Below are 26,193 nucleotides of genomic sequence, written 5' to 3' on the forward strand. Positions count from 1 at the left end.
AATACTGTTATTTGTCATTTGATAACGTTAACGAAATCAGAAGAGAAGTCAATATGCAATCATTGTACATTCATCACTAGCATTCATTTTCATGCTAATGACCTAAACGCTATAGCATTTAAATTTTAAAGAACATTTGTATTTATATTGTTTAATTACATACAGATCTGATATCATGTCCTTAAGAGAATTTTCGAATCGTTGCGATATTTATCTGAGATTACCAGTATGAATCTGTAATATGAATATCCTTGATTTTTATTTTAATTGTCCTCTTCCAATTTTAGCTTTATTGTTCTTAGATATTATAAAAGGTAATTGATAGATTAATGCCTACGAGATTTTAAATGGTTGTATGCCAATCAAAGTGCATAGCTAGGTTTTCCCTATACAAATAGCAAACAAATATTAGACTACCAGACAAAAAATGTATGTTGTACTAAGTTGATATGATGTCATCGATGACCGACCATCATTCAAGTGAGGGAACAAATACAAATGCACCACCGCCGTCACATACAACCTCATAACCAGCAAAAACAACCAACCTAATTTCAATTAAACGCAACGAAGAAAAGTGAATCGAAGACAAGTCAAAAGCACCCCCAAAATTTATACGGACAAGTAGAGAATATATGACAGGGAAAATGTACAAAACACAATTGGCTCTTTTGTGTTTTGCCCCCATAGAAGTGCAGATTGCAATGACATTCAACTGCCGACAGATTGGAATAGAAAAAATGTTGATGTTATTGTTCTTCACTAAATTGGATAGATATAAACTTTCTACTTAAAAAAAAAAACTCTTTCTAGCGATATTAAGCATTAGTAGGGATTTATAATTCATAGATTCTCCCCGAAATGCTTGAAATTCATGATCATCGTAGATTAAAATTATCTTCCAATTCATTTTGCATAGAATTGAATTGACGCACAACGCGAACTTCATTTCCAGTTAGAAAAAGGGGGAATGCTGGGAATTTGAAGTTGTTGTCACCGTGTTACAACATATTATATTGCCTTCACAAAAAAGGACACAATTGCCTTTAACTGTTTAATCAAAGAAAGTAACAGACTTAACTCTCCTAATTTAAGGGGACCCCCCATACTCTTTCAAACACCGTTGGAATTTTCGGATTCCGATGTTCCAGTGAGGAGTTATCATGCCCGGCATCAAAAATAAGGACTTTTCTTTAGTTACAAAAAACAACAACAAAACATAACAAAACTTTTTTGTAAATTATTTTTCTTCTCTTTTAAATCTTCAAATATATATGTGCAAAGTTACAAACCTTTAAGGGCCCCATACACTATACATCATGCCGTACAGCATTTATAATAGTATGTGTTATTTTTTGAAAGTTTATTTATGTATGTGTGACACACACAATGCATGAAGAAAATCAAAATAGTTTTGATTTTGAAAATGAAACCCTATCAATCTGGTGAATAATATTCATTTTGAATGTTGTCAGTAAATAGTTATATCCGTACAGTGATTAATTAATTATATTACAAATATATTTATTAGATTTGTACATACCTCTTAGTGATTGATGGGTCTTCCATAAGTCTGGTATCTTAATATTGGACAATATTATCTTTTGATTTTTCTGCGGAAGTGAAAACGAGGAAAAATACATATACCTATATTATAAATTGTTATTTTCTTTATTGATAGTAAAGTTAAACATTTATTGTAAATTAAAATGTTTAATTTAGTTGGATAAACTAATTGTATTTGGGCAATTCTCTGCAAAATCGGAAACGAAATCTAAGATATGATACTAACATAACGTTTTTTTCACAAATTCACAGTGATTACAGACCTTATATATACTTCCCGAGACAGAGGCTTCGAAGTTTCAATTCAATAAGGTAAACGCACCTAATTCCGGCATGTACCAATAGTCGACATCTGTTTTATATAACTTCTAATAATTAAGAAATCCAATAACTTAATATAAAAAATACCATCAATAATCTTAAATAATATTGCAACCTATCTCTATATAAAATTTATTTGTAACTATATTAAAATTATATATTTTGCACAAGGATATTCTTCGTAATTATAAAGAACATAGAGTAGAATAATTTCAATTTCAATTTCAATTTATTTATTTCATAAACGAGAATCTAGCCCAAAGGGCCAAAAGCGATTCAAAAAACAACAAAAAATAAACTACTCCAAAAGCTTAAAACTAACAGTGTATTAGCTTAATGATAACTTAACGTCTATTCAGTTGGAGGGGTTCAGAACCATTGTACTTCAAAAACATTATTATTATTCCATTATTTGATGTAGCGACCTATCACATAGGGCAAAGGACTTCAATATTATATCTACTCTCAACCACTAAATTCAATTTACAGGTTCAAATATCTTATTATTATATCACAATTATCAATAAAAAAAATATAATTTATTATAGTTATATTTATTTAAATATTTCAACATTTATGCAATAAAAACACAAACAAATAAGCAAAACCCATGAATTTAAGATGAATTGAGGTTGAAGTAATCGTATAAATGAGTTCGATAACATTTTAAGGAAGAGTTAAAAGTTTTAAGAGAAGGCGGTAAGGTGTTAAAAATTCTAGCAATTCGTACAAAAAAGGCTTTTTCCAATAAAGGACACAAACGCGGAACAAGTATTTGTATGTTTCTAACAGATCTAATTTATTTAAAATTTAATTAATTTAATTAAAATCATTAATTTATTTAAAATCATTGAAAAGTATTTGTAATTATAATATTTTTATCGATGCCTCTAGTCGGCATATGGGATAAGCACATTTTCGATCATTTTGGCTCTAAATTGGGAAAAAAATGTTTACTAAGTCTTTTAAATATCGATTAATAAAAGGTTCCCGAAGTCGGAACCATGTTTTATAATTGCAATATTTTAATAAATAAAATTATTTTATAAAAATTTTTTAATACAACACTGATGGAAACGTCCGATAATAATAATTTATCAATGAAAATAGCAGAAAAATTAATTAAATACATCATTTTTGTTTAATTAAAATACGACATGCTAACAATTGGAAAAAGTACCGACTATTGGCACAAAAGCACTATATTATTTATTATTTCATTATGTAACAATAAAGCCTAATAAGGCCAAAACTAAATATGTTACATTCTAAAAATGTACGCCTAAAATAAATTTCCATTTATATAATTAAACATTTTCAAATATCATAAAAATTTCATTATAATTACGCAATACTGTTTTGGTTCCCCAACCAAAAATATATAAATATTAAAACAAAATAAAAAAGTCCAAATTAGCAATAACATATATAGATATGAGGGTATAAGTATACATCAAGTGTTTAAGAAGTAATCATTTATTTTTCTTCGAAACACATTGTTAGAGTGTGAAAAAATACGTAATTCCAATGGAAGCTGATTCCAACTCCTGGCAACACGAACCAAAAATGATCTCTCAAATATAGAACAAGATATCCTCGGAATAACCAAATTTGGGTTTCTCGTTGACCGAGAAAAGGTAAAAGACTGTCGAAATGAATAAGGAATTCCCCTTTTGACCATATTGTAAAAAAACTGCAAGTTACATCTGTCAACATAAGACATAAATGGAACTCCCAAAAATTGCTGAGTATGTTCAGAAATGTGATGCCGTCTACCCAAGTTGAAAACAAAACGAACTATGGTGTTTACTAATCTCTTCAGTCTCTGCATATTACAAGATCGAGTTCCTGAAATAATTTCTAAGCCATACCGTATATTTGGCATCAATAGAGCATGTGCTAACCTTATTTTAACCCAACGTGGAAAGTACACACTACAAGAATAAATTTTAGGTAGAGTACCATAAACTTTGGAGTATATGTGGTTAATATGCAAACCAAAATCCAAATTTTTGTCAACATGAACACCCAAGCACACATGACTGCTCACAAATTCAATCGTATGTTGGCCCAAAACAATGTTAAGATTAAACTGAGAACCTCCAAACAAAATGGCTTTAGATTTTGACGGGTTAACCAAAAAGGAATTTCTATTTGCCCAATCAAATGTTCTTCCTAAAGAAGAATTTATTTTTGCTTCTAAAACATCAGGACTGTCCTGTATATTACCTAATTATCAGTTTACTGAACTTTAATACAAATTTTTATTACATCGGGGAGTAAAGAAAATTTTGAAACCTATAAACTTAAATACAATATAGTGAACCAAATGCTCTCGGGATGGTGAAACGTTTAAAATGCGAAAATCCCTAAAGTGCCGACGATTGGTACACTTACCCTACATATTTTGGAAAAAGTGGGCTTCCTCCAATTTAATTAAATTCTCTGATAAAGACATAGTCCTAAAAAATTTTTCCCAAAAATTTAAGTCATATAAAGGCTATACATTTTGGTGGATTATTTTGTTTTGCAACTGCTTTTGACAGGCAGAACACCCCAAACTTAAGCGTTTCAATAACTGATTTACATTATTTACAAGCTTATATGTTCTCAATCAATATTATCTAAGAAATGATACAAACGTAATTGTACAAATGATATATTCATGCGCATATCTTGGGAAGAATGACAAAAGTCTGAATATTGGAAATCCCATAAAAAAAATTTCTACTTTTTAATTAATAATTTGCAAATTTTTGATATGTTTACCTTTTATTTACCGACTACCAAAACAATGAGTGTCATAGTAACCGCAAAAAACAAAACCATATGGTAACACCAATAAGAAGAACAGATATATATGGAGAGAGAGAGCCCAATAACAAAATGAGAGAAATAAGAAAGTTTTGGTAAAATCAATTAAACAAAATGCGATCAGTCAATTTAATTTACTTGATTCCAAGCTGATTGCACAGAAAAAAAATATCTAACGAGTACGCCTCTTGCGGGTGTAATAAACAAAAAACACATATGCTACAAAAAAATACAAACAAAGCTCTAAAATTACTAAAGTATTGCTGCCGCACCTACTAACTTGCCTCTCTTTCAAGAATTCTACATTTCCAATCGTACATATTATAGATATATATATTTTTTTGACAACTTTTTTGGATTTATGAATAAGCTTCCAAGATTATTGCATGTACACTATACACGAATTGCTCGTCTTTTAACTGTTACCTCAGAAAACGACAATGCCCTAAGATGTACACAACTTGTTTCACATTATTCTTGCAATTGCTCAATTATTTGTTGTTTTTTCACTGTAGCACTATTTACTTCCTTTTCGATCTATCAATTTATTATTATTGTTACAAGCTTATTAATGTTAAAGCACCACCAACATCCAACAAGTGGCGGCCATATTGACTTTTTGTTGTATTAAATATTCGCTGAGATCATTTTTTACACGATGATCTTTTTCACTTCACACACATACACGAACAACATTTATATGAATCGCTTTCTTTCAAATATCTAATATCTTTAAATATGGTCGCACGTCCAGCATTCTTTAACTTTTCGGTCGATTTCGACGACCGTTGACAACGCGTTACATATATTTTTACAATATTCGTATTATCTGAAGTATTACTTTAAAAACATAAAAATCCAAAATGTTAATACGCCTTCGATTATCAAACAAAAGAAAAAACAATAACCGACCAACCCGACGCAGTACGTCAAAACCCGATGAAAATGAAATCTCGACTGATGTATAGTAATCATTTTACAGTGACGGGTAGTCATTTTACAGTGGATAGAATGTCGGATTTGTTCGCCTAAAAGAATACGTTAAACAAGTCATCACGTATGATGAAGTCTACGCTGCCAGCGTTGCCAGTTTTTTTCGATTTTAAATTTTCAAGATTTTCATTGGGCTGGTAAATGAATACCAATACATGTGCATGTGCATGTTTGTAACTTTACACATATATTATTAAAGATTTAAAAGAGAAGAAAAATAATTTGCAAAATTTGGTTGTTGTTTTTGGTGATTAATGAAAAGTCCTTATTTATGATGATGGCGGGCATGATAACTCATCACTGGAACATCGGAACCCGGAAATTCCAAGGGTGTTAGAAAGAGTACATGTCTGGCTCTCATATGAACTAGGATTATTGACGTCGCTCAAAAACCTTCTGTAAATGGAAATTCGTTAAAAAAAACGTCCACATCTTTGAAAATATTTCTTTTTTTAACAGCACTGCCATATGTTTTGATATAAATTTCCACTGAAATGTTGGTAGCACTGCTGATTTTTTCCAAAAATATGGCAACTCAATGGAGAGCAAGAGAGAAAATCTTTTCTAGAGTCAAGACGCGAACGTCAGCCGTCACAATTTCCCGTTGCCAATAATGGTGGTTTTACACGATATGTATTTTACATATGTGCTGTCACTTATTCCATCCATATGTGTGTCAAAATTAGCGGCATACACAAAACATTTATTTAATTTGGCAACTCAATGGAGAGCAAGAGAGAAAATCTATTCTAGAGTCAAGCCGCTAGACGCGAACGTCAGCCGTCGCGATTTCCCGTTGCCAATAATGGTGTTTTTACACTATATGTATTTTACATATGTGCTGTCACTTATTTCATCCATATGTGTGTCAAAATTAGCGGCGTACACACAAAATTTATTTTTGTTTTCAAATCGGCATATGTATTTTACATATGAAACACCTTCTTTTTACGAAATAATAATAAAAAAATAAAACGAAATAATAATTTGTAATTGTTGCCTTTTCATCCTTTTCTTTGACTTGCAATTGAAATATTTTCTTCCAACAATGTGTTTCATTCAAACAGCTGATTTCCTTATGTTTCACATACGAAATGCATATCGTTTTGACACATTGAAATTTCCGTATGTTTCACATGACGAGTTCGATTTCCATATGGAAAAAACACCATAATAAATAGACGGTAAACGACCGTCGCTGACTCTAGACGCTCTGGTTGCGTTTAGAGTCTAAAATATATGTTTTTTTAACAGCACTGCCATATGTTTTGATATAAATTCTCATTGAAATTTGGTAGCACTGTTGATTTTTACCTAAAATATGACAACTCAATTGAGAGCAAGAGAGAAATTTTGAGTATGACGCTGAGCAAAAATGAATAAAATCTCTTCTAGCGTCATGCCGCTAGACGCGAACGCCAGCCGTCGCGATTTCCCGTTGCCTATAAGAAACACACGGCAAACGACTGTCGCTGACTCTAGACTCTATGGTTGCGTTTAAACTCTAAGCGTGGTTTTATATTTGTCGGGATCGGGATCGGTGTTGAGTTTCTCTCTCTCTCAGTGGAAAATTGTGAATTGTGTTGGAAAACATTACCACAGGTAGGAACAAAAAAGTACGAAAAGGTACCTAAAATTCTACTTCAAATGATAATAAATCATAATTATCGAGAAATATTGGCCAATATTTATACCAGTTATTTGCATACATAATATATGTTATGATTTAAGCGTAAATGTATTCACGAAGAATAAAAAAATCTAATTTTTTTGGTACGTTTATGTCAATTCGTACCTTTTGTGAATAAAAAGTACGCTTGTTACAAAATTAAAAATAGCGCAACTCTAATTACTCTCTCAAGAGAGAGAAACTCTCAAAACCGATCCCGGTAAATATAAAACCACGCTTAAGGGCTAAGCAGAATGCTCGCGTTGAGAAATCCGTTGCGTTATGTGTTATCGAAAATACAACAACCTCATGGAAACGATAACACAAACGCTCGAAGTTGATGTGCGCTGCGCTTCGGAGTTAAATATATTTTAACATTTTGCGTGCGTTAACGCGATAACAAAAAACGCTCAACGCGAACATTCTGTTTAGCCCTTTACACTTTCGTTTGGTTTTCACGCCGGCGAAAAAGTAAGAGTCTAAACGCAACCATAGAGTCTAGAGTCAGCGACAGTCGTTTGCCGTGTGTTTCTTATTGGCAACGGGAAATCGCGACGGCTGACGTTCGCGTCTAGCGGCATGACGCTAGAATAGATTTTATTCATTTTTGCTCAGCGTCATATTCAAAGTTTCTCTCTTGCTCTCAATTGAGTTGCCATATTTAAGGTAAAAATCAACAGTGCTACCAAATTTCAATGAGAATTTTTATCGAAACATATGGCAGTGCTGTTAAAAAAACAAATATTTTCAAAGATTGTGGACGTTTTTTTAACGAATTAATAATAAAATGGAAGAAAAATAATTTTTTCAATAATTTTGTCCAAGTTCCTTGACATTATTGTTTATTAAATAATAAATTGATTTTGGTTTGCACAACGTACAATTTTCTGTCAGAAAATGAAAACAAATAATTGACATTTTGTGCCGCTAACGCCAACTCTTTCGTTTGGTTTTCACGCCGGCGAAAAAGTATGACGCTGACTCGTGACTCTCTGGTTGCGTTTAGACTCTTAGCCGCTGACTCTCTAGTTGTGTTTAGACTCGTACTCTCCCTTCTATGCTAAACAACGGCATATCTAAATCGCAAGGGGAATACGTGTGGTTTGTTTTCAGAAAACGTAAAGGGCTGACCAACACTGGTGTGAAACGAAACAAGTCAAAAGAAGATTAATTTTTTAATATTAAAACTACTAATTCTAAATCTCTAAAATGTCCAATAGTCGGTGACTTTATGCAAGTTGACTACCGGACTGAAAACTCCCTCCGGTCAACCACAAATATTAAATATATTTTCCACGTTTATTTTCTTTTTGCTTGGAATCCATACGTCTTATGTGCAATATTTACGTGTTAAAATACGAATAGTTATTTAGTTTAATTGGTATCCAAAGCCTGTTGTTCGACATGTCTTGTTATTTTCGGCAGAATTCTAATTGCGAAATCACTGTACCTAAATTCAGAACAATTGAGTCGCAATCGGTGGTCTATTACGACATCAAGATAAAAGTTGGTCAGATCGAGTGGCTTGTGACTCGTCGATATAAAGATTTCGACAATCTCAACGAAAAGCTGGTTGAGGAGATAAGTATATCCAAAAAACTTCTTCCTCCGAAAAAGGTATGGAATACTTTTGTTGTTCATCCAAACGCCAATAAATATTTTGTTTTCGCTAATCACTTAGATAGTTGGAAACAAAAACCCAGCGTTCTTGGAACAGAGACGTGCACAGCTTGAGAAATACCTCAAGGAGCTGCTGATCTTCTTCCGAATACAACTGCCAAGAGTACTGGCTGAATTTCTGGAATTTAACAGATATGACATTATCTATCTATTGCAAGATTTAGCAGAGCATTTCAATGAAAATGGGGAGTCCTTGTTGCGCACGAAGAAAGAATTTCATTTCTCCGCTCTTGAGGTAAGTCGGTTGAAAAAAATATTTGTATATAGTAAATATAAATATCTTCGAATACAGGTATATGCGATTAGTGAACGTTTAAATCTGCCTTGCCCACCGGAAAGTATAGAGCATCGAGGTAAATTTGACTTTTCTCATGTCTTGGATGTTTGCTCCCAACTGGAAGTCATACAAATAACACCAGTCAAGGGCAACGAAGATACGTTCGGCAACGACTACAACACTGTCGATGTTCCCATTGGTCGCAGCAATATCATCCCAAAGAATTTGAAGTTCAATTTGAATGCATTTCGAAATCTGATATGTTTGAAAATATTCGCTATACCATCAGAGAATATTATTGACATAGCTTTGCTGAAACCCTCTCTTCAAAAAATATGTGTCCACAATACAACTATAACATCCATTAATCAAGTTCTGCTATGCGATGATGTCCACAAGGATACTTCAATTGATGTTCCTTCAACAGAAGATATATCGCTCAATCGATCGTCGACCTGTATGAGCAATTCGTCTCCATCCTTAGCCAAGACAGCCATTACAACTAATCGGACATGGTATAATGTAACTGAGCTTGATTTTACTAGTAATCTACTTACCCACATCGATGAAAGTATCCGAACCGTGCCGCAAATTCGAGTGTTGAGCTTAGAACAAAACCGCCTGCGTAATATTAAGAATTTGGCCGAACTTCCACATTTACAAGTATTGAATCTGTCAATAAATCTAATAGCCGATTGCAATGACTGGCACTTGGAATTGGGTAATTTGGTTACTTTGAACTTGTCGCAGAACAAACTGAAATGCATAAGAGGTCTGAGGAGACTCTTGTCGCTAGTAAATTTGGACATTAGCTGCAATCTTATTGATGACCTGGAAGAAGTGGACAATATCGCATCGTTACCCCTATTGGAAACATTGCGATTAACAGGAAATCCATTGGCTAGCAGTGTTGGTAAGTGGTCACTCAATATCTCCACGATTAACAAGAATAACGATTATATGGTCTTTTCAGATTATCGACCAAGAGTGCTATCCAGATTTCACGAACGAGCTTCCGAAATTGTATTGGACAGCGAAAAAGGTTCACAAAAGGAATTGGACACCGCTTTGGTTTTATCAGCGATTCTAATCTCTCGACTTAGACAGAAATCACAACAGTAGCAGATATTAATGCCGTAACAGCTTGATGCAATGAGATCAAATTGTGGCACTGTGGTGTCCAGCTGTGATGGACCCCACCATCATAATGGTTTACGATTCGACCTTAATTACATCTACGGGGTATATTTAAGTATTATTTGGGTTATATGAAATATTAATAATGTATATATTTATTACATTTTTGTTTTGAAATTATGTGTATTCATAATATATGGTAAAATTGCCGTTGTGTGCAAAGAATATTAGCGGCATCAGTATTGCCGCGAATTATAAATTGTATTTATTCATAATTGTGTTTGCATGTCTCGATCCATCCATGCGTCCATTTTTATTAGTGGTTTATTTTTTGTATTTCCAATGTCTTATTATGTTGTTTGTTGCTTTCCTTTACACCTTTGTCGAAGCTACAATGAAGTATTTATTTTTATCTGTTAGCGAATATTTTTGAAAATATCGCATTTTACCTTACCTTGATTATATGCCATAGTGACTTGATCAATAAGAATAAAATAAAACCAATGTCATAACTAGTTTAATTTAGTAATATTGCCAGGGTGGAATGGTGGGCAGGCGATCCCTGACATTTTTGGGTCATTTTCATTGTTGCTGATGATGCTGCTGCAAGTGGTGATGCTGCTGCTGCTGCATCATTTGATGATAATGTTGATCAGCTGCAGCAGCCGGATCGAACATGGGTGTATGAACTTCTCCCAGGAATTGTGGAGTTGGAGGCGGATTAGGATCAGCCAACTCGCCAATTAATGGCATATCAATATCGGCTGCGTTTAGTGTATGGGGTGCCACTTCGGTTTGGGCGAATCCCATATGGTATTGTTGTTGAGCAGCTGCTTGCATGTGGCTATGATTATCAACAATTTGTCCATAGTGCTGGGACGAATGTTGTTGTTGATCGACAGGCGTGGCGTCGATTTGACCAAAAGGTATGGGCGTTTGGTCGGGTGCCAACGATGTGGACTGAGTGTCCATGGCATCATCTGAGTGTTGCATGTTGTCTTCTCTTGTGTGATGATCGTCGCGGCGTTGTTGCTGCTCGGAAATGGCATTACTATCCACATTGCTGACCGCAAAAGAAGCACCGGCAGATGGCTCTCCATCCATATCACCACCCGTTTCACCATCCCTCTTTACCAGACCGAGCATATCAAGCATGTTACGCTTAACAGTGTTCTCTTGAGCCAACTGCAATGTCGGGTAAGCCGATTTTTGGCCGCACGTCGCCAAATGATAAGCCATGTTATTCCCGTTTGCTGTGGAAAATCCACAAATGCAGTGCATTTCATTGGGCAATGGCATTTCCATAATATCTTTTGTGCCATTTCCGCCATTGCAGTCACTCGTATGTTGGAACATTGCTCGCTCGCACGAAGTCTTGTAATTGCACTTATTGCACTTCAAATTTCCGCTGAAAAAATTAATGTTAAATGTATCAATAAAATACGGACAGCAGTCGGCACATACATAAAATGATGTTCGCTGATAATTTCCGTATTACACTCGGCACATATGGACCCATCGATAAATGCGAAAAATTCTCCTAATTTGGACTGCAATGTGTATGGCAAAGGCTCCTTGTGATGGCTACGGACCTGCAACATACAATCATTACTACCTCTCAATCTTTATCACACTAACACCTTTACCTTCGGCGGCTGAATAAGCATCGAATTTTTAACCAACTTGCGAACATGAGTTGAGTTCTTCCACAGACTGGTATGATGATTGGAGATATGTTGCTTCAAAGCACCTTTGGGAGGAAAAAAAGTACAATGAGTACAACATTATGTTTCAATATCCGCTATTACCTTTATCCAAGAAAGTCAAAAAGCACTTCGAACATTTAAGATTGGGGTCTTTTCTACCCATGTGTTGGCGCAAGTGCATGTAATAATTTTCAATGTTGCTCTGATTAATTTGGCCCTTGTAAGCAAATCTATATATCTGTGGTGAGAACATAGAACGAATTATTAATGCTGGAAAAAAGTATTTTTTTATTTTTTCTTACATCCAAGCAGTGTGGGCACTGCAGGAAATTATGGTGTTTGTGGTCATCGTAGTAGTGACGGATTGCGTCACGATGCGACGATGTCCTGTAGCCGCAAGCTTGACAATGATACGGCAGTTCCAACATTGAATGTTTATTTTGCAAATGAGATGTCAAGAAATTTAGAGAATTGAAACGATTGAAACATATCAGGCATCTATATGATGCTGAATTTGAGCTTTTCGTTTCCTCCGGATGCATAATGCTATTGTGCTTTGCTAGTACAGACTCGGAGTCCATTTTTTCCAAACAAAAAAGACACTGCAAGTTGTGATTTTTCCCATCAATATTGAGATGGGAAACTAAATGAGTTTGTAGCTTTTCGTTGGAATCGAATGTAGTCGCCGTGTCACATATGGGACACTCAACATGCGTTGCATAAAGCGCCATAGTGCCTTCTTCCAGTTTCGTTATCGGTTTTAATGGGAAATCTTCATAATATTTCTCGTGTCCATTCAGAATGCCGTAGTACATCTCTTCTAGGCCCTTGAGCTCATCGTCGTCTTTCTCCTTTTTGGTCGGTTTACCATTATCAATGGACGGTTTCTTACCGACCACTGATGATTCCTTCTTCGAACCGGTGGGAGCGATTCCTCCCTTTACTGTCGGTGTTGCCATTTTGCCAGATGCTGACTTTTTGTAGTCGTCCTTTTTTCCGCTTCCCTTCTTGCCGTTGTTGTTCCCGGAAGTTGACGCGCCTATGTCATCCTCCTTCTCCTTCTTGATATTCTTAATGTGCACCTTTTCGCTGTTCACATAATCCGCTTCGTTTATTGCTAAAAATAAATCGCAAAACGAAATCATTTTATCACCGTCGATCCTCAATCACAGTGTTAGAACAAAAAGCATAATGAAAGCATAAAGAGGGAGCACACTGCACTTCCGAAACAAAGATCACAAGGTCGAATGAAAGAAACTCGTTTTAGTGAAAGCAAAAAAATTTATTCGTAAAAACATAAAATGAAAACACAGAAATTATGCTTTTTGTTTAACAATGTTCAATATTAAAACTATGTAAGAGCATAGAAATCCGTTGCGTATTAAAACAGCGTTCATGTGCCACGGCGTTACAAACATAAACTTAAATGAAAACAATGAAATGGTAGAAATTTCGAACGAGTAACATGCGTAAAAAGTTTGGACTTCCAACACTGTCATAATTTCAATTAAGTCAATGTGATAGAGGTCCAAAAACATAAATAAACCTTAAAGGAACAATATGTGGTATTAACATTAGAATTTAACGTTAAAAACTGATTTCCTAATCTTGTACGTATTGAATAATAAATGCGACACGAACTGTCCAATTAAAGCAACTAATCTCCGCAAAAAAGGAAAAAAGAAGAAAACTTTGGACAACATCTTATCAAAATATTAGCCTCAGTTGGCAACATTCTGTGCTCTGGTATACACTATTGACAACAAAGTAGAATATTACTAACGTTTCTTTAATCTTTTGGGTGTTGTGTTGGCTGGAATTTCCTTGGCATTGGCAGGCAATACGCTCCAGTCTTTAAATGGATTTGTGGCCACCTGAAAGAACAAAAGCAAACACCTTATTCATCGATGCGAATTGTTGGAAATTATGTCAATGACTTACATGGTACAGTCGTTGGGTCAGGGATTCATTGCAATTGATGCGTGTTTGTTCGGCAATGTGAGTTGTGATATTGTTGAATGCCTGCAGGGCGTATGTACCAAACTGCTCACGCCATACCAATTCATCCAGGAACTGTTGGATCATTTGCCTCGAAAGCAATGACAAAGTGTTTTGGAACATACGGGGAACTATACGCCTTAAATAGTCCATGACGGCAGAGTTCGTATGCTTCGCCGAATTGTCTGCGGCTGCAGCTTGAACTACGTTCTTGAATCCCATCGAATACAATGTCATTTTGTCAACAGTCAAATCAATGCAAATTGTACTGTCCTTGTGGACCCAACGTTGAAGCGGCTCCAATATAACTTGAAACCGTTTCTTGTAATTACGGTCGGAATCAGAGAGGGGCTCTACCGCTCGCAATCTAATGGTTTTTTCTGCGTAATCTAAGACACCCAGCACTTCCACCTTCAACTGCCGCTGTTGTCCATCTTGTGATGTTGTGCCGAACGATATGACACCGACTTCGACGAACTTATCCGGTCCACCTAATTTCTTGCATTTTTGGTGCACAGCTAAAGTGCATATAGCACGAAGCCAGGTGTACACTCCTTTTATGTACACATTGTCTACTTTAACCCATTGTACAACATTTTGGATATTCGTCTGGCACGCCCAATGGTAGATGAGCTTTAGTATGCACGAGGGTGGATGCGGTGCACTTTCAAATATCGATCCATGGAAGACCGAAACGAATCTCGTGGGGCAACATTCACTAATCCAGACATAACCGCCAGTATAAGGGAATTTGGAAGCATCCGAATACACACCTGTTCAAATATGAGTTATTAATACCGTACATCCATATCTTGTGACTTGTCGAAACACACTTCAAAACCACCGCAATCTTACCAAGTTTTAAGTCATTGCTTTTATGGTTTGCACATTTCTGTTCTGCTTTTAGAAGTCCTTCTTGAATCAGCCACTCGGTAAATTTATTGGGTGTCAACATAAGCACCAATTTTACTTTGGAATCCAACTTGTTTCGAGTGGCCGACATATCCTTGACTTTGAGCCACGGTTTAGCCAAAACAACTAAAGAGGGGAAAGTTTTCCCTTGCAATTTTCCATCCTTGTTTTCCTTTGCACCTTTTCCATCCTTATTATCCGAACCAACTATCAGTCCACCCACCGCCGAATCTTCTGATGGCCTGAAGTTGGGAACGGGTGGAGACGACTCCTCTGTCTTTACCGTCTTGGTTTTGTTATCCTTCGTACCTTTGGCTCCACTCTTTCCGGGTGTCAGCAAATCTTTCTTGCTTTCACCTATGAAAAACGAGGTTCACATTTTCTTTAGCAACAAGTAAAATAGTACTGATGTATTCTCTTCTCACCTTTTTTGCCTCCCTTAGTCGAGTCTAATCCGGCTCCCTTTCCGCTCTTGGCATTGGCCGTTGCAATTCTCTTTGCCAGCGGCACATCGTCTTCCTCCTCATCGGAAGATTCTAAGTAAACAAAATTCGGCGCTCTTTTTCGGCCAGAACGCGTCAACGTTTTTTCGTTTGTACTATTCGGAGTAGTCTCACTTTTCGGAGCTTTCTTCGGTATAGTGGCCTCCTTTAATTCCTGCAACACCTTTCCTTTGAATGAATATGCCTGAAAAACTTGCCCATTAAACAATTCCTTCCCTTCGTTGGCAGTCAGAGCACTCTTCAGCGCATTCTTGATGGCGTTGTGCTCATTGGCAACTTTTTCGTATGCTGCCAGTTGGGCCGGCGACAATTCCTCAACCCAGCACTCAAGCTCTAATGATAAATCACTTTTAGTAACCTTCATTGCTCTCTTTACAATTTCATATAGTCAGATTTTACAAATTTCCTAATGTTTTTGAATTTTTTGTTTTTCTTATACAAGTCCGATAGAAAAAGAATAAAATGAATATGATGCGTCTTCCAATGAGAATAACCAACGAAAGTATACCAACATCAAAGCAAGAACTGCCACCAACTTCGCTCGAATTAATACAAATAAGGGTGAAAGAAAAATGCCCGATAAAGGTGTACTTTATATTACGACTCATGGCGGGGTTTTACATTTCTCGGGATCGTGATTGGAGTTTCTCTCTCTCTCAGTGGTACATTGTGAATTGTGTTGGAAAACATTACCACAGGTAGGAACAAAAAAGTACGAAAAGGTAACTAAAATTCTATTTTAAATGATAATAAATCATAATTATCGAGAAATATTGGCCAATATTTATACCAGTTATTTCCATAAATAATATATCGCTGGCTTAACTTGTAAAGACGGCAAGTCCATATTTCACAATTTTTCAGGAGAGACAGAAAACAATCAAACTTTCTTTTGAATAACGATTTTTTAAATTTGTAAATGCAATTTGTTTTTGTATTGTATGTGTAATTTAATTGCGTGAAGGCAAAATGAAAAAAATAAGTATTTGCGGAGATACACGCCTTTTTTTGGACTTAGATCTTTTTCTGTCGCTAAGTTTGCATTTTTTAATGGACTTAGGTCTTTTTCTTACAACTTGTCTATCATTATATTTTCTAATTACTGCAATAATTTTGATTGTTTACATTTTAATATTATCTAAAAGAGTAAGGATTGTTTTGGAATAATAATTTATTCAAAAAATGAAAGAAAAACAATTCGGCTGAAGATCATGTCCAAAATCTTCAAAATAAAAAGTGGACTTGCAACCGATTTAGCTGATGGCCATTGTAGCCAATGCTAGATACTTTTATTATTAGCATTGTATTTACTACAATGTTAATACTATAATAAATAAATAAATAAATAAAAAGTGGACTTACAGCCTTTACATGATGTTAAGCCAGCGACAACAATAACAAATGAGATGTATTTTACCTCTTTATACATAACTGTATCAAAATCTCAATTTCTCGAAAATTGGACTTGTTGCCTTTACAAGTTTAACCAGCGATATGTTATAATTTAAGCGAAAATGTATTCACGAATAATAAAAACATCTAATTTTTGTTTTAGTACGCTTATGTCAATTCGTATCTTTTGTGAACAAAAGTGCGCTTGTTACAAAATTAAAAATAGCGCAACTCTAATTACTCTCTCAAGAGAGAGAAACTCTCAACACCAATCCCGATTCCGATAAATGTAAAACCCCGCATGGTAGTTTTTTTTCTCTCTCATTGGTAAATTGACAGTGAGGTAGGAAAACATTGCCGTAGGTAGGAACAATTTCGTACGTTTTGTTACCTTTAATTGTATTTCAAATGGTAATAAATCATAATTATCGAGAAATATTGGCCAATATTTTTACTTGTTAGTCGCTTAAAAAATATATCTTAAAATTTAAGCATAAATGTATTTACATGTATTTACATTTAATAATAAAAATTTACTAATTTACCAATGAACGACAATTACGCTTGTTACAAAATTAAAAATAGCGCAAATCTAAAAAACTGTCATGATACGCGACCATAATTCAAAAAACAAATGGTTGCGAAAGAGGCATGCTGCGAATTACCGATTGGTAACTGATAACCCCAGTCGCCATGATACCCATTTTATATTAACCAGATCCGTAGAACCGGGTACCGGTACCCGAACTTCCGGGTCAAATATGCGGGTAACGGGGTACATCCCCCAGGAAAAAAGATATCTGGAAAAAATTTCCGAAATATCTGATCGTTTTTACTAAACTAGAGTTAAGCCATCGCTTATAACAAGGGAGCGGTGAAATTGGTCCGGGGAACTATGACTTTTTCGGGTGTAGCATAAAAATTAAATAAATATAGCTTGATATATCCTGATTACTTACTTAGCTCGCTTCCGACAGAACTTTCGTTCCATAAGCCGAGCTTAAAAAAGATTTCCAGATGCGTCGGTCTTTTGCGCAGTTTTTCCAATTTGCAATACCATGTTCGCCAATTATCAATCATAATAAAAAAAAAATAAATTTCTTTTCAAAATCGATGGAACCGACTGGGAAATCAATCCACTGTAAGTGTAATGATGAGTAGTTCATGTATTGTTGTTTATGATATGATTAAGTGATATACTGTTAATTTTAAGCTTTTGGAGTAGTCCCTGTAAAGAAGTTTTTGGAATCGCTCATGGTCTTTTGGACTAGGTTCTTGTTTAATTTAAAAATTAAAATTGAATTGAATAAATTGTGTTCATTTCATTCATTTTCTTGGTTTCATGCGTTTATTGAAGTTCAAATAAAAGCTTAACATGTATAACAAACTAAATACATATAATTCCATACAGATTTAAATAAAAACTCATAAAAGATTTAATTAACAAAAAACTGAAAAATTGGAATCGAACGAATCCTAGTGTGTTATTACCATCCTTCTGCATATGTACAAAAATTCGAATCGATTCAAGTCAAAAATGAATGGAATATTTCTTTTTCTTAAACGGGGTTTTAGTCGTAACCCACTCGAATTTTTATGTTTCCAAGTTTACATCACATCGATAATTGTTTATATTTCTTAAAAGTAATATATTTTAATCAATCGTAGATATTTGTAATATAATGTAATATTATATATCTTATATTTAAACATACAGGTTTGTTTGCCCTTAAAATCAACAATGTCAAGATTCTTGACAGTATTTCAAACATTGTGAAATGTCATGACTTACAAGGCATGACGATGACGACAGTCATTTTATCGAATAAATATCTCACATTTATATGTCCTTTGCTTCGTATGGCATCATCCTGCAAACTCATTTGCATCATCTTGTTCATTTTTAATCTCTGTGCGATGGCTAACGTCGGGCAATATAGCTTCCTCGTTGTTATTCGATTTGGACATTATAATGATTTTTGAACCCGCAGCCCGACTACGTGTGACACGTTTCACTGCCATTGTCGTTGTTGTAATGGTTTCGGTGCCTGCGGTAGCCGAGCCCGAAGAACGCATAGTAGTTACAATAGAACCATGTTGCTAAAATGTTGACATTTGTGAAAATACATACTGTGTTAACGTATACCAAGTTGGAAGTAGGAAAAACTTACATGAGAACTACTAGTCGGGTTTAAGTGTCCTGGATGTACGGATGTTTGCAAGGGGGGTGTTGTGTAAAATATTTGAGGAGAGCCTTGAGCTGCTCGTTTAGGAGCAGTTCTTATTTCTGGCATTAACATTCCCTCAGATCGTCTGCCTATTGCCTTGGAAGATGACGTCGCACTGTTAGTTGGAGTTATGACTTGTAGTTGATATCCTATAATGTTTTTCTCCGTATCATATATAGGCACTTGGCGTTTTCTAATATTAGACGTATTCACCGACACTTTGACGTTTTTTGTTGACGACAACTGCTGTTTTCTCACACCAGTATTTTGATTGATTCCGACTTCAAATTGGGGACATGACGCATTGGTTCTTAAGGCTGATGTTTTTGGCTCTACCATGCTTTGCGCGCCTGACAATGTTGTCATTTGAGTGATCGGCAACGGAATACTCTTTGTATTGCAACTAATATTGGTATTGTTTAATGATACTATTTCGCGTTGCGACACAGAATTAACTTGTTTCAAATACTCTTCCATAAAGACCATGCTCCATTCCAGGTCCTTGGGGAGAAATTTGCCTGATTTTATAATATTCTCAATGATTTGGTGCCGTTCAATAAAACTAAGTTTATCAAATGGTTGAGCTAGTTTCTTAAGTATTACATCAAAACGCCTTAGATTCGACCGCAGTAGTTCCAGCTGCATATCACTTAACAAATCTGATGCCTTAGGCACAACAGATATAGATGTTGTTGGATTGACCTTGGCTTGGGGTAACGACATAGAAAGTGATGTCGGTGGGAGTGCTGGTCTTACTTTAGGAGTAATGGTTGTGGTGGATGGCAAGTGTTTAGTAAGTGCGTTAAGAGCAGGTGATAAGTGTGGAGCTGGTGTTAAATGTGGCGGTCTCATTATCAAAGGCATGACTGTTGGTAGCGTTTGTTGTGGAATCTGTGGCTGATTTGGATTAGTCCGACCGCGTTCTAGCAACAAACCGTCCGTGGCTGGCACTACAAGCGATGAACCCGATGCAGCAATTTGGACATTTTGATTTGTTATACTACTTCTTAATTTCTCCGCCTTCTTCCGTATAACTTCAGGAATGGTAGAGGAGTTACTCTCCAATTCGGCGCGCGTCACTACCTTTGTCGTCAGCACAATGAATTCTGGTAATTCAACGACAGGAGTTTGCACTTGTGCGTGTATTCGTGTGGGATCTATTGCTGGCATAGGACCATCCAAGTTGGGACAGCAATAATCAAGTAACACATTTCCATGATTCCGACTGTACTTTGCAGGATGCAAAAATGTGTACATTCGTGTCCCCTTTGCATCAATTAGAGTCGGCGTTACCCCAAAAGACGGAACATGAATGCATGTCAAAGGGTCATTCGTCAACAGACGTATATCCGTTGGTATGATTGTGCTTGCCAGAGCATTGGCTGCCGCTTGCGTAATGGAATGTGATCGCGCCATAAGAGTTGGGGTGTCCGGCAGTATGCCTTCCTGCGATCCACCGGGTGTCTCATCCAAAAACTCGTGTTTAAGTTCAACTGGAACACCAGAGAGAGCACTGCTATTTCCATTCATAACTTCATTTGGGCACTCGACATTTTGTATAACTTTTGAAACCGTTGCGTCTCCTCTACCACTTTCTGGTTGCAGAACGTGGTTAGATGATCCGATATTTTTTTCACTAGTACTCAATATCGTAACATCACAATTTGATGAAATCTTAGGAATGTTGACACTGTTATTGACTGTCGGTACCCGATTTTCGGACAGAATATCTTTTTGGACAGGATGCGTGGAGCATTGTGTTCCTAAGAGAATAAAGAACGGCAAAAGAATATATATATAGTATATATAAATTACTATTTTACTATTCTTTAAGCTATTTTCATTTTCTCAATCAAAATAATATAATACTTAAATGATAATTTTATATTGATTAATTTTAAATCCTACTTAGGAATACACGACTGGCCTTGAAGCAATATATTTATATATATATATGCAGTATATATAAATTATTATTTTACTATTCTTTAAGCTATTTTCATTTTCTCAATCAAAATAATATAATACTTAAATGATAATTTTATATTGATTAATTTTAAATCCTACTTAGGAATACACGACTGGCCTTGAAGCAATGAATTTAAATAAATAAAATATATATAAAACAAATACCTTTCTTGTTTGCGTTTTTCTCATTTTCTGTACGCAGCAATGATTCTGCAGTCTTTTCCTTTTCAAGATTTCTCAAATACCTATTTACGAAACTTCGATTAATTCGTATCTTCAGTTTGCGACACCCTTTGAAGTGTACAGTTTTGTTACTAGGCTTCGATATGTTACTTTTATTAAGATGGATGTGCCTTGAAGACTGGGTTTGGTTACCATTTGCCACTTGAATTGGTGATCCACATTTTAGTGGCTTCAAGAAGTTAGAATTCATGTTTATAATTTCAATTTCATCAATGAGAGCCTTTTCGGTTTCGATAGATAGAACTAAGTCTTGGTTCTTGGGCACATTCGGTTTCTTAAACTTTGGTGGACGATTGTCAGAAGGATTTGTCGCAATATCGCCGATTGTTTTAGTCTTATTGTTATTTTCCTGGTCGGCTTTCGTCCGTCCTGGTGCTGCAACTAAATCGGTTGAGGTATTTTTTTTTAAAGACAGCCTTTGTCGCTTTACGTGGTCGCTTCTGTTAAGTAAGTCCTCGATTCCGCCATCCTTCATTTCCTTCGACATCGATTCTATCAGTTTTTCAATTTCAGTTCTTTTTTTTAGCTTGTCACCTTTTGTCGGACTGGCCGAAGATGGTCGAACTACATCTATCTTTTGCTTAATATTAGATGTTTGCTGTGTGTTTCCAATAGTACGTCGTTTCATTCTAGAACGTGAACGGGAGCTTGAAGCTTTGGATAAGCCATCCGTTTGAATATTTGTTTCACATTCTGTCATGTCTGCTTTCTGCTGTTTCATTTCGGCTTTATACCCCTTTTCGGAGCAAATTTCTGGACCATGACTGCCATGCTTGTACGATATACCTTTCGATTTAAACGACTTTCGCGAACGACAATTTTCAACGACATTTTCTACCCGCTTTTCCTCAGCCGGCTCGATTTTTTTGTTTTTGTCTAACCATTCAGCAAACGACAATACCGATGAAGGAATGCTACTATTATCCAGGTCACATTTGTTCGAAGAGTGTCTTATTCGTTTCTTGTCTGTCTGGATTGACTTTTTAGTCGGAGAAACTTTAGTGACTGGCATTGTATTAACCGACACATTCATTAGATTTTCGACAGTCATATTTACTTCTTTTGAAATCGATCGGGTTTCTGCAACTGATTTCGCTTCATTATCATCACGTATACATGCGTCGGGCAGAGCTGTTTGGTTTGCAACCTCTAATTGGGCGTTTTCTTCTGGATTAACAGATTCATTGATTTGTTTGGAGATCGATCTTGGGCGAGACTGATCCGTATTACTTTCTGAGGGCATCGCACCAGTTGCATAATATTTATCGGTCACATTTTTGGCTCGAACTTCATAAAAAATATAGGTAACATAGAAACAGTTTTATCACGAAATTATAAATGGAAAATACAATATGAGAGTATGGCATAATGTTACCATCTTACCATTTCTATCTAATTTAGTTCTTTTAGGAGGTACAGCTACAGATTGGTGCGCAGGGGAACGTAATACTCGCTTCTTATTACATTCCATATCCACATGTAACAAAGGTTTTTTATGCAGTATATCCATATTTTTGGACACTAAATTATTATTACAAATTACAACGTGTGGAATAGGGAATTTATTTCCAACTTACCATTTACTGGCGAATCCATTGCACGCTTTCTCAATATTCTCACTTGCTCAGCATTTTCCAAGTTTGTCTCCATTGTACGAGGCGAATCATCTTTGTTTTGAGGCAGTGGATACATATTACTTTTAATTTCTTCCTTTGGCAAATCTTTTACAACGTTATTGGTTTTTGCATTGTCCTTATTAGAAATATTTCTGCGAGGCGGCTTTCTAGCCAATGACCTTATCTTTGTATCATCAATTGCTTTACTGTCTCCTACAGGATCTAATGTACTTCCGCTCTTCTTACTAATACTATTTCCGTCAGAAATGTTCAAGCTTAAATTGGCGCCTTCAGTTTCATTCTTTTTCTCATCTATTGGATAACAATGCTGCGGGGGTTTAATTGTTGATACCTTATTCTTTTTTGGCGAACCGCTTATTATCGCAGTAGTTTCTACAGATTTTTCTATTATTGGCCTTTGGTCAACTGGTGTGGTGTCCTGGGAAGCCATATTCTGATCATTTTGAGGTACTGAGCCAGTCGTAGATGAGTCAGTAACAACATTTTTACAATTCGTTTGTGTTGTACCTTGGTCTTTGCTGATGTTTGTTTTTCGAGTTTTTTTATTGCTGGCTGTGATTGAATTCCCTGTTGTCTGTCCACATTTTCCTTCCACACTTGAAATGGTAGCGCTAGTTGTTGAAATGTTCATGCTTCTTGTCGATCCTTTTATTTGAAGCTCTTTTGCCTTAAAATCACCATTTCCACTCTTGTTCTTACATCTTTGGTTTCTTTTCGTGCCTTTAACTTTGCGAATACTTTTTTTGTGATCTTCAGAATTGCTTTCTGCTTGATCTGCCGCCACTTCATGGCTAAATGCTTTTGGGATATCCTGATCATTTGTTTTATTTTGTTGCTGATCTTTGTCTATGCCACCAAAGAACATCGACTCGAAATCGACAACTCTATTAACTTGAGCTTTAGTTATGTCATTTTTGTCGCTTTTATCCGAGCTCGTAATCAGTACTGGAGATTTGTCATCCACTTTATTGTCGTTTGTATTGCTGGAACTAGTTGGTTCCTTTTTAAAAGATAATGTTGTTGTTCTTATTTTTACAGATTCATCGTTCAGTTTGTTTTCCTGTGCATTAATAAGTTTGCCGTCTTCCTCCGCATGGCATTGATTATTGTTTGTATGGCTGGAACTAGGATATTCCGTGTTTGACGATAGTGTTGTTTTTATTTTCATGGACTCATCCACCTTGTTTTCCAGGACATTAACAAGTTTACCGCCTTCCTCTGCACTGCATTGATTTTCACTTGTCTGGCTAGACTTAAACTCTAATTGATTTTGTCTATTACCTTCGAAACTATCTCCAATTGAATTGCTGTCCGATATTTTGTTCGTCGACTCCGACTTATTGTGAGGACTCATAACAGCCTTTTCATATTTGCCTGTTTGTCGTTTCGTCATTTCGATTATGTTTTTTGTTCTAACGGCTTCAACATCAACGGCATTGTTGCCATGCACAGATGTTCCGGAAACATCAGAATGTTTCTTTTCAAGTATTTTTACTTCTGATGACTTCTGCGATACATCTTTGTCAATGTCGGTTTCAGCATCGTTCAGTCGGTTCTCTGTGGTTGAGGATACTTTTGATTTCACTTGACAACCTTCTTCGCGCTGCGTTGCATTTTTTTCGTCCCCATTTTTTTTATAATCTGCGTTATTTCTTTGCTCAGATGATCCCGATTTTTCATTTGATTTGGAAGTAGTATTTTCTGATTCACCACTGAAGATCTTGGGAACCTTTTCAGCTTTCGGACTTGTCTTCGATGAGTCCGTTTTTATTTCAGCTTTTGATCTCGGAGCAAATCTATCTTGTTTCAGAACCAATTCTTTTTGTCCTTGACTTGTTTCTTCAGTAGATTCTGTGTTCTTTTGTACTTGTAGTTTTTCCTTGATGTTCCTATTGGCGGCAATAGAAGTGCCTTTGATTTTATCATCATCAGCATCACGTTTCCTAGAGCCAACTGTTGTCGATTCATTGTTAACTTTTCTATGTACAAACGGATTTCTGATAATGCCTTTACTTTGTTCTTTTGTTGTTGTTGTAGACTGTGTCCTTTTATTGGCATCAGTAAGATTGATTTCTTTTCGTAATATTTCCTTTCTTTTGTCCTTCGTTTCTAGTAATGTCTTCTGTGCTTCCAATGGTTTGGGAAATGTCGACATTTGTTGTTCGTTAGATTCGACGGTTGTTTTAATAATATCTTCAGCAAATCCTTGAAATTCCCTCTCATCCGGAGAGTATTCTTTGTCGAAATCACGATTTTTAATTTCAGACATTGATTTGTTACCTGATTTTTCTTTGTGGGATATCGTTTTTATACCAATAGATATAATTGGTATCCTCTCGTGACTGCCTGGTCTACTTTTTTCCAAGGCTGGTGACGTTGCATTAGATTTGTCTGCATCTGACACGTTGGATTGTTGTTTGAACCCAGTTGCTTGCTGTTTTTCTTTACATTCTCCTACTTTATCCTCCGATTTTTCATTTGAGTCGTACTTTGTCTCTCCACTGGACTTATCTTCAGCATTTGTTGCTTCAGTAATGTTGGATTGTTGTTTGAACCCAGTTGCTTGCTGTTTTTCTTTACATTCTCCTACTTTATCCTCCGATTTTTCATTTGAGTCGTACTTTGTCTCTCCACTGGACTTATCTTCAGCATTTGTTGCTTCAGTAATGTCTTCTACAGAAATTTCCATTTCGGCACCAACCTCTTGATTTGCCAATGTTTCATTTTTATTATTCTTCATCGCTTCGGCATACGACTCTTCTAGCATTTCATTCACAACTGACAAATAAGAATCTTGAGATTCGGAAGACTCTACATCTTCAGAATTGCGAGCTGGCACTGTTGCCGTATCTGTGAGTCCAAGCAATAAAAACGGAAAATTCATAAATCAGCAATTCAAACTATGAATCAAGACCTTACCTTTAGATTTTATTTTGCTTTCTTTAAGTATGCTTTCCTGTTCATTTATGAGTTGCAACAGTTTTGGTTTCCCCTCCTTCTTCATTAGATTTTTAATGATCTCGTGATTTGCCATGAGCTTTGGGGATGTTGTAGCCTTTGAAGTGCCGGGTAAATTATGAACTTCTTTGTCTTCCGATACAACTGGCGATGGTGTAGAGCCGCGCAGAATGTCTGAGCGTTTGAATAGC

General features: G+C 35.8%; 4 protein-coding genes across 4 annotated transcripts in view; 1 reads left to right on the plus strand and 3 right to left on the minus strand.

The window, feature by feature from the left end:
• LOC133335632 (uncharacterized) overlaps nucleotides 1-1,597 on the minus strand; it is a 47,035-nt gene extending 45,438 nt beyond the window's left edge. Inside the window, exon 1 of the mRNA XM_061543942.1 lies at nucleotides 1,544-1,597. Within this exon, the coding sequence (XP_061399926.1) occupies nucleotides 1,544-1,569 (26 nt within the window). The 5' untranslated portion in view covers nucleotides 1,570-1,597. The remainder of the gene's footprint in view (nucleotides 1-1,543) is intronic.
• Nucleotides 1,598-8,767: 7,170 nt separating this feature from the next.
• On the plus strand, nucleotides 8,768-10,442 carry LOC133335633 (nischarin). The gene is made up of 4 exons (XM_061543943.1): nucleotides 8,768-8,980; nucleotides 9,045-9,278; nucleotides 9,336-10,233; nucleotides 10,294-10,442. Exons 1-4 carry the CDS (start codon nucleotides 8,768-8,770, stop codon nucleotides 10,440-10,442), a joined length of 1,494 nt encoding a protein of 497 aa, XP_061399927.1.
• A 3,461-nt stretch (nucleotides 10,443-13,903) lies between these two features.
• LOC133335653 (uncharacterized) lies at nucleotides 13,904-15,940 on the minus strand. Its single transcript, XM_061543962.1, has 4 exons — nucleotides 15,499-15,940; nucleotides 15,017-15,430; nucleotides 14,105-14,934; nucleotides 13,904-14,037 (listed from the first exon to the last, which is right to left on the minus strand). The coding sequence occupies exons 1-4, from the start codon at nucleotides 15,938-15,940 to the stop codon at nucleotides 13,942-13,944; spliced, it is 1,782 nt and encodes a 593-aa protein (XP_061399946.1). The 3' UTR covers nucleotides 13,904-13,941.
• Nucleotides 15,941-18,834: 2,894 nt separating this feature from the next.
• Nucleotides 18,835-26,078, minus strand: LOC133335635 (dentin sialophosphoprotein). The gene is made up of 6 exons (XM_061543944.1): nucleotides 25,964-26,078; nucleotides 22,985-25,894; nucleotides 22,791-22,928; nucleotides 21,330-22,694; nucleotides 19,140-20,959; nucleotides 18,835-19,068 (listed from the first exon to the last, which is right to left on the minus strand). The coding sequence occupies exons 1-6, from the start codon at nucleotides 26,076-26,078 to the stop codon at nucleotides 18,835-18,837; spliced, it is 6,582 nt and encodes a 2,193-aa protein (XP_061399928.1).
• Between the last annotated feature and the right edge of the window lie 115 nt (nucleotides 26,079-26,193).

This window comes from Musca vetustissima, unplaced genomic scaffold (genome assembly GCF_032173495.1).
Source record: "Musca vetustissima isolate MV318-11 ecotype Yass unplaced genomic scaffold, APGP_CSIRO_Mvet_v1 utg8222, whole genome shotgun sequence".
Lineage (NCBI taxonomy): Eukaryota > Metazoa > Arthropoda > Insecta > Diptera > Muscidae > Musca > Musca vetustissima.

Coding starts and splice junctions, on each gene's coding strand:
- LOC133335635 (XM_061543944.1), bottom strand. CDS start 26,078: ATGGCAAATCACGAGATCATTAAAAATCTAATGAAGAAGGAGGGGAAA. Junction 22,929..22,984: donor AATGGATTCGCCAGTAAATG/GTAAGTTGGAAA, acceptor ATAATAATTTAG/TGTCCAAAAATATGGATATA. Junction 19,069..19,139: donor ACCCGACTAGTAGTTCTCAT/GTAAGTTTTTCC, acceptor TCAACATTTTAG/CAACATGGTTCTATTGTAAC.
- LOC133335653 (XM_061543962.1), bottom strand. CDS start 15,940: ATGAAGGTTACTAAAAGTGATTTATCATTAGAGCTTGAGTGCTGGGTT. Junction 15,431..15,498: donor GACTAAGGGAGGCAAAAAAG/GTGAGAAGAGAA, acceptor CGTTTTTCATAG/GTGAAAGCAAGAAAGATTTG. Junction 14,935..15,016: donor AAGCAATGACTTAAAACTTG/GTAAGATTGCGG, acceptor ATATTTGAACAG/GTGTGTATTCGGATGCTTCC.
- LOC133335633 (XM_061543943.1), top strand. CDS start 8,768: ATGTCTTGTTATTTTCGGCAGAATTCTAATTGCGAAATCACTGTACCT. Junction 8,981..9,044: donor AACTTCTTCCTCCGAAAAAG/GTATGGAATACT, acceptor CTAATCACTTAG/ATAGTTGGAAACAAAAACCC. Junction 10,234..10,293: donor TCCATTGGCTAGCAGTGTTG/GTAAGTGGTCAC, acceptor TGGTCTTTTCAG/ATTATCGACCAAGAGTGCTA.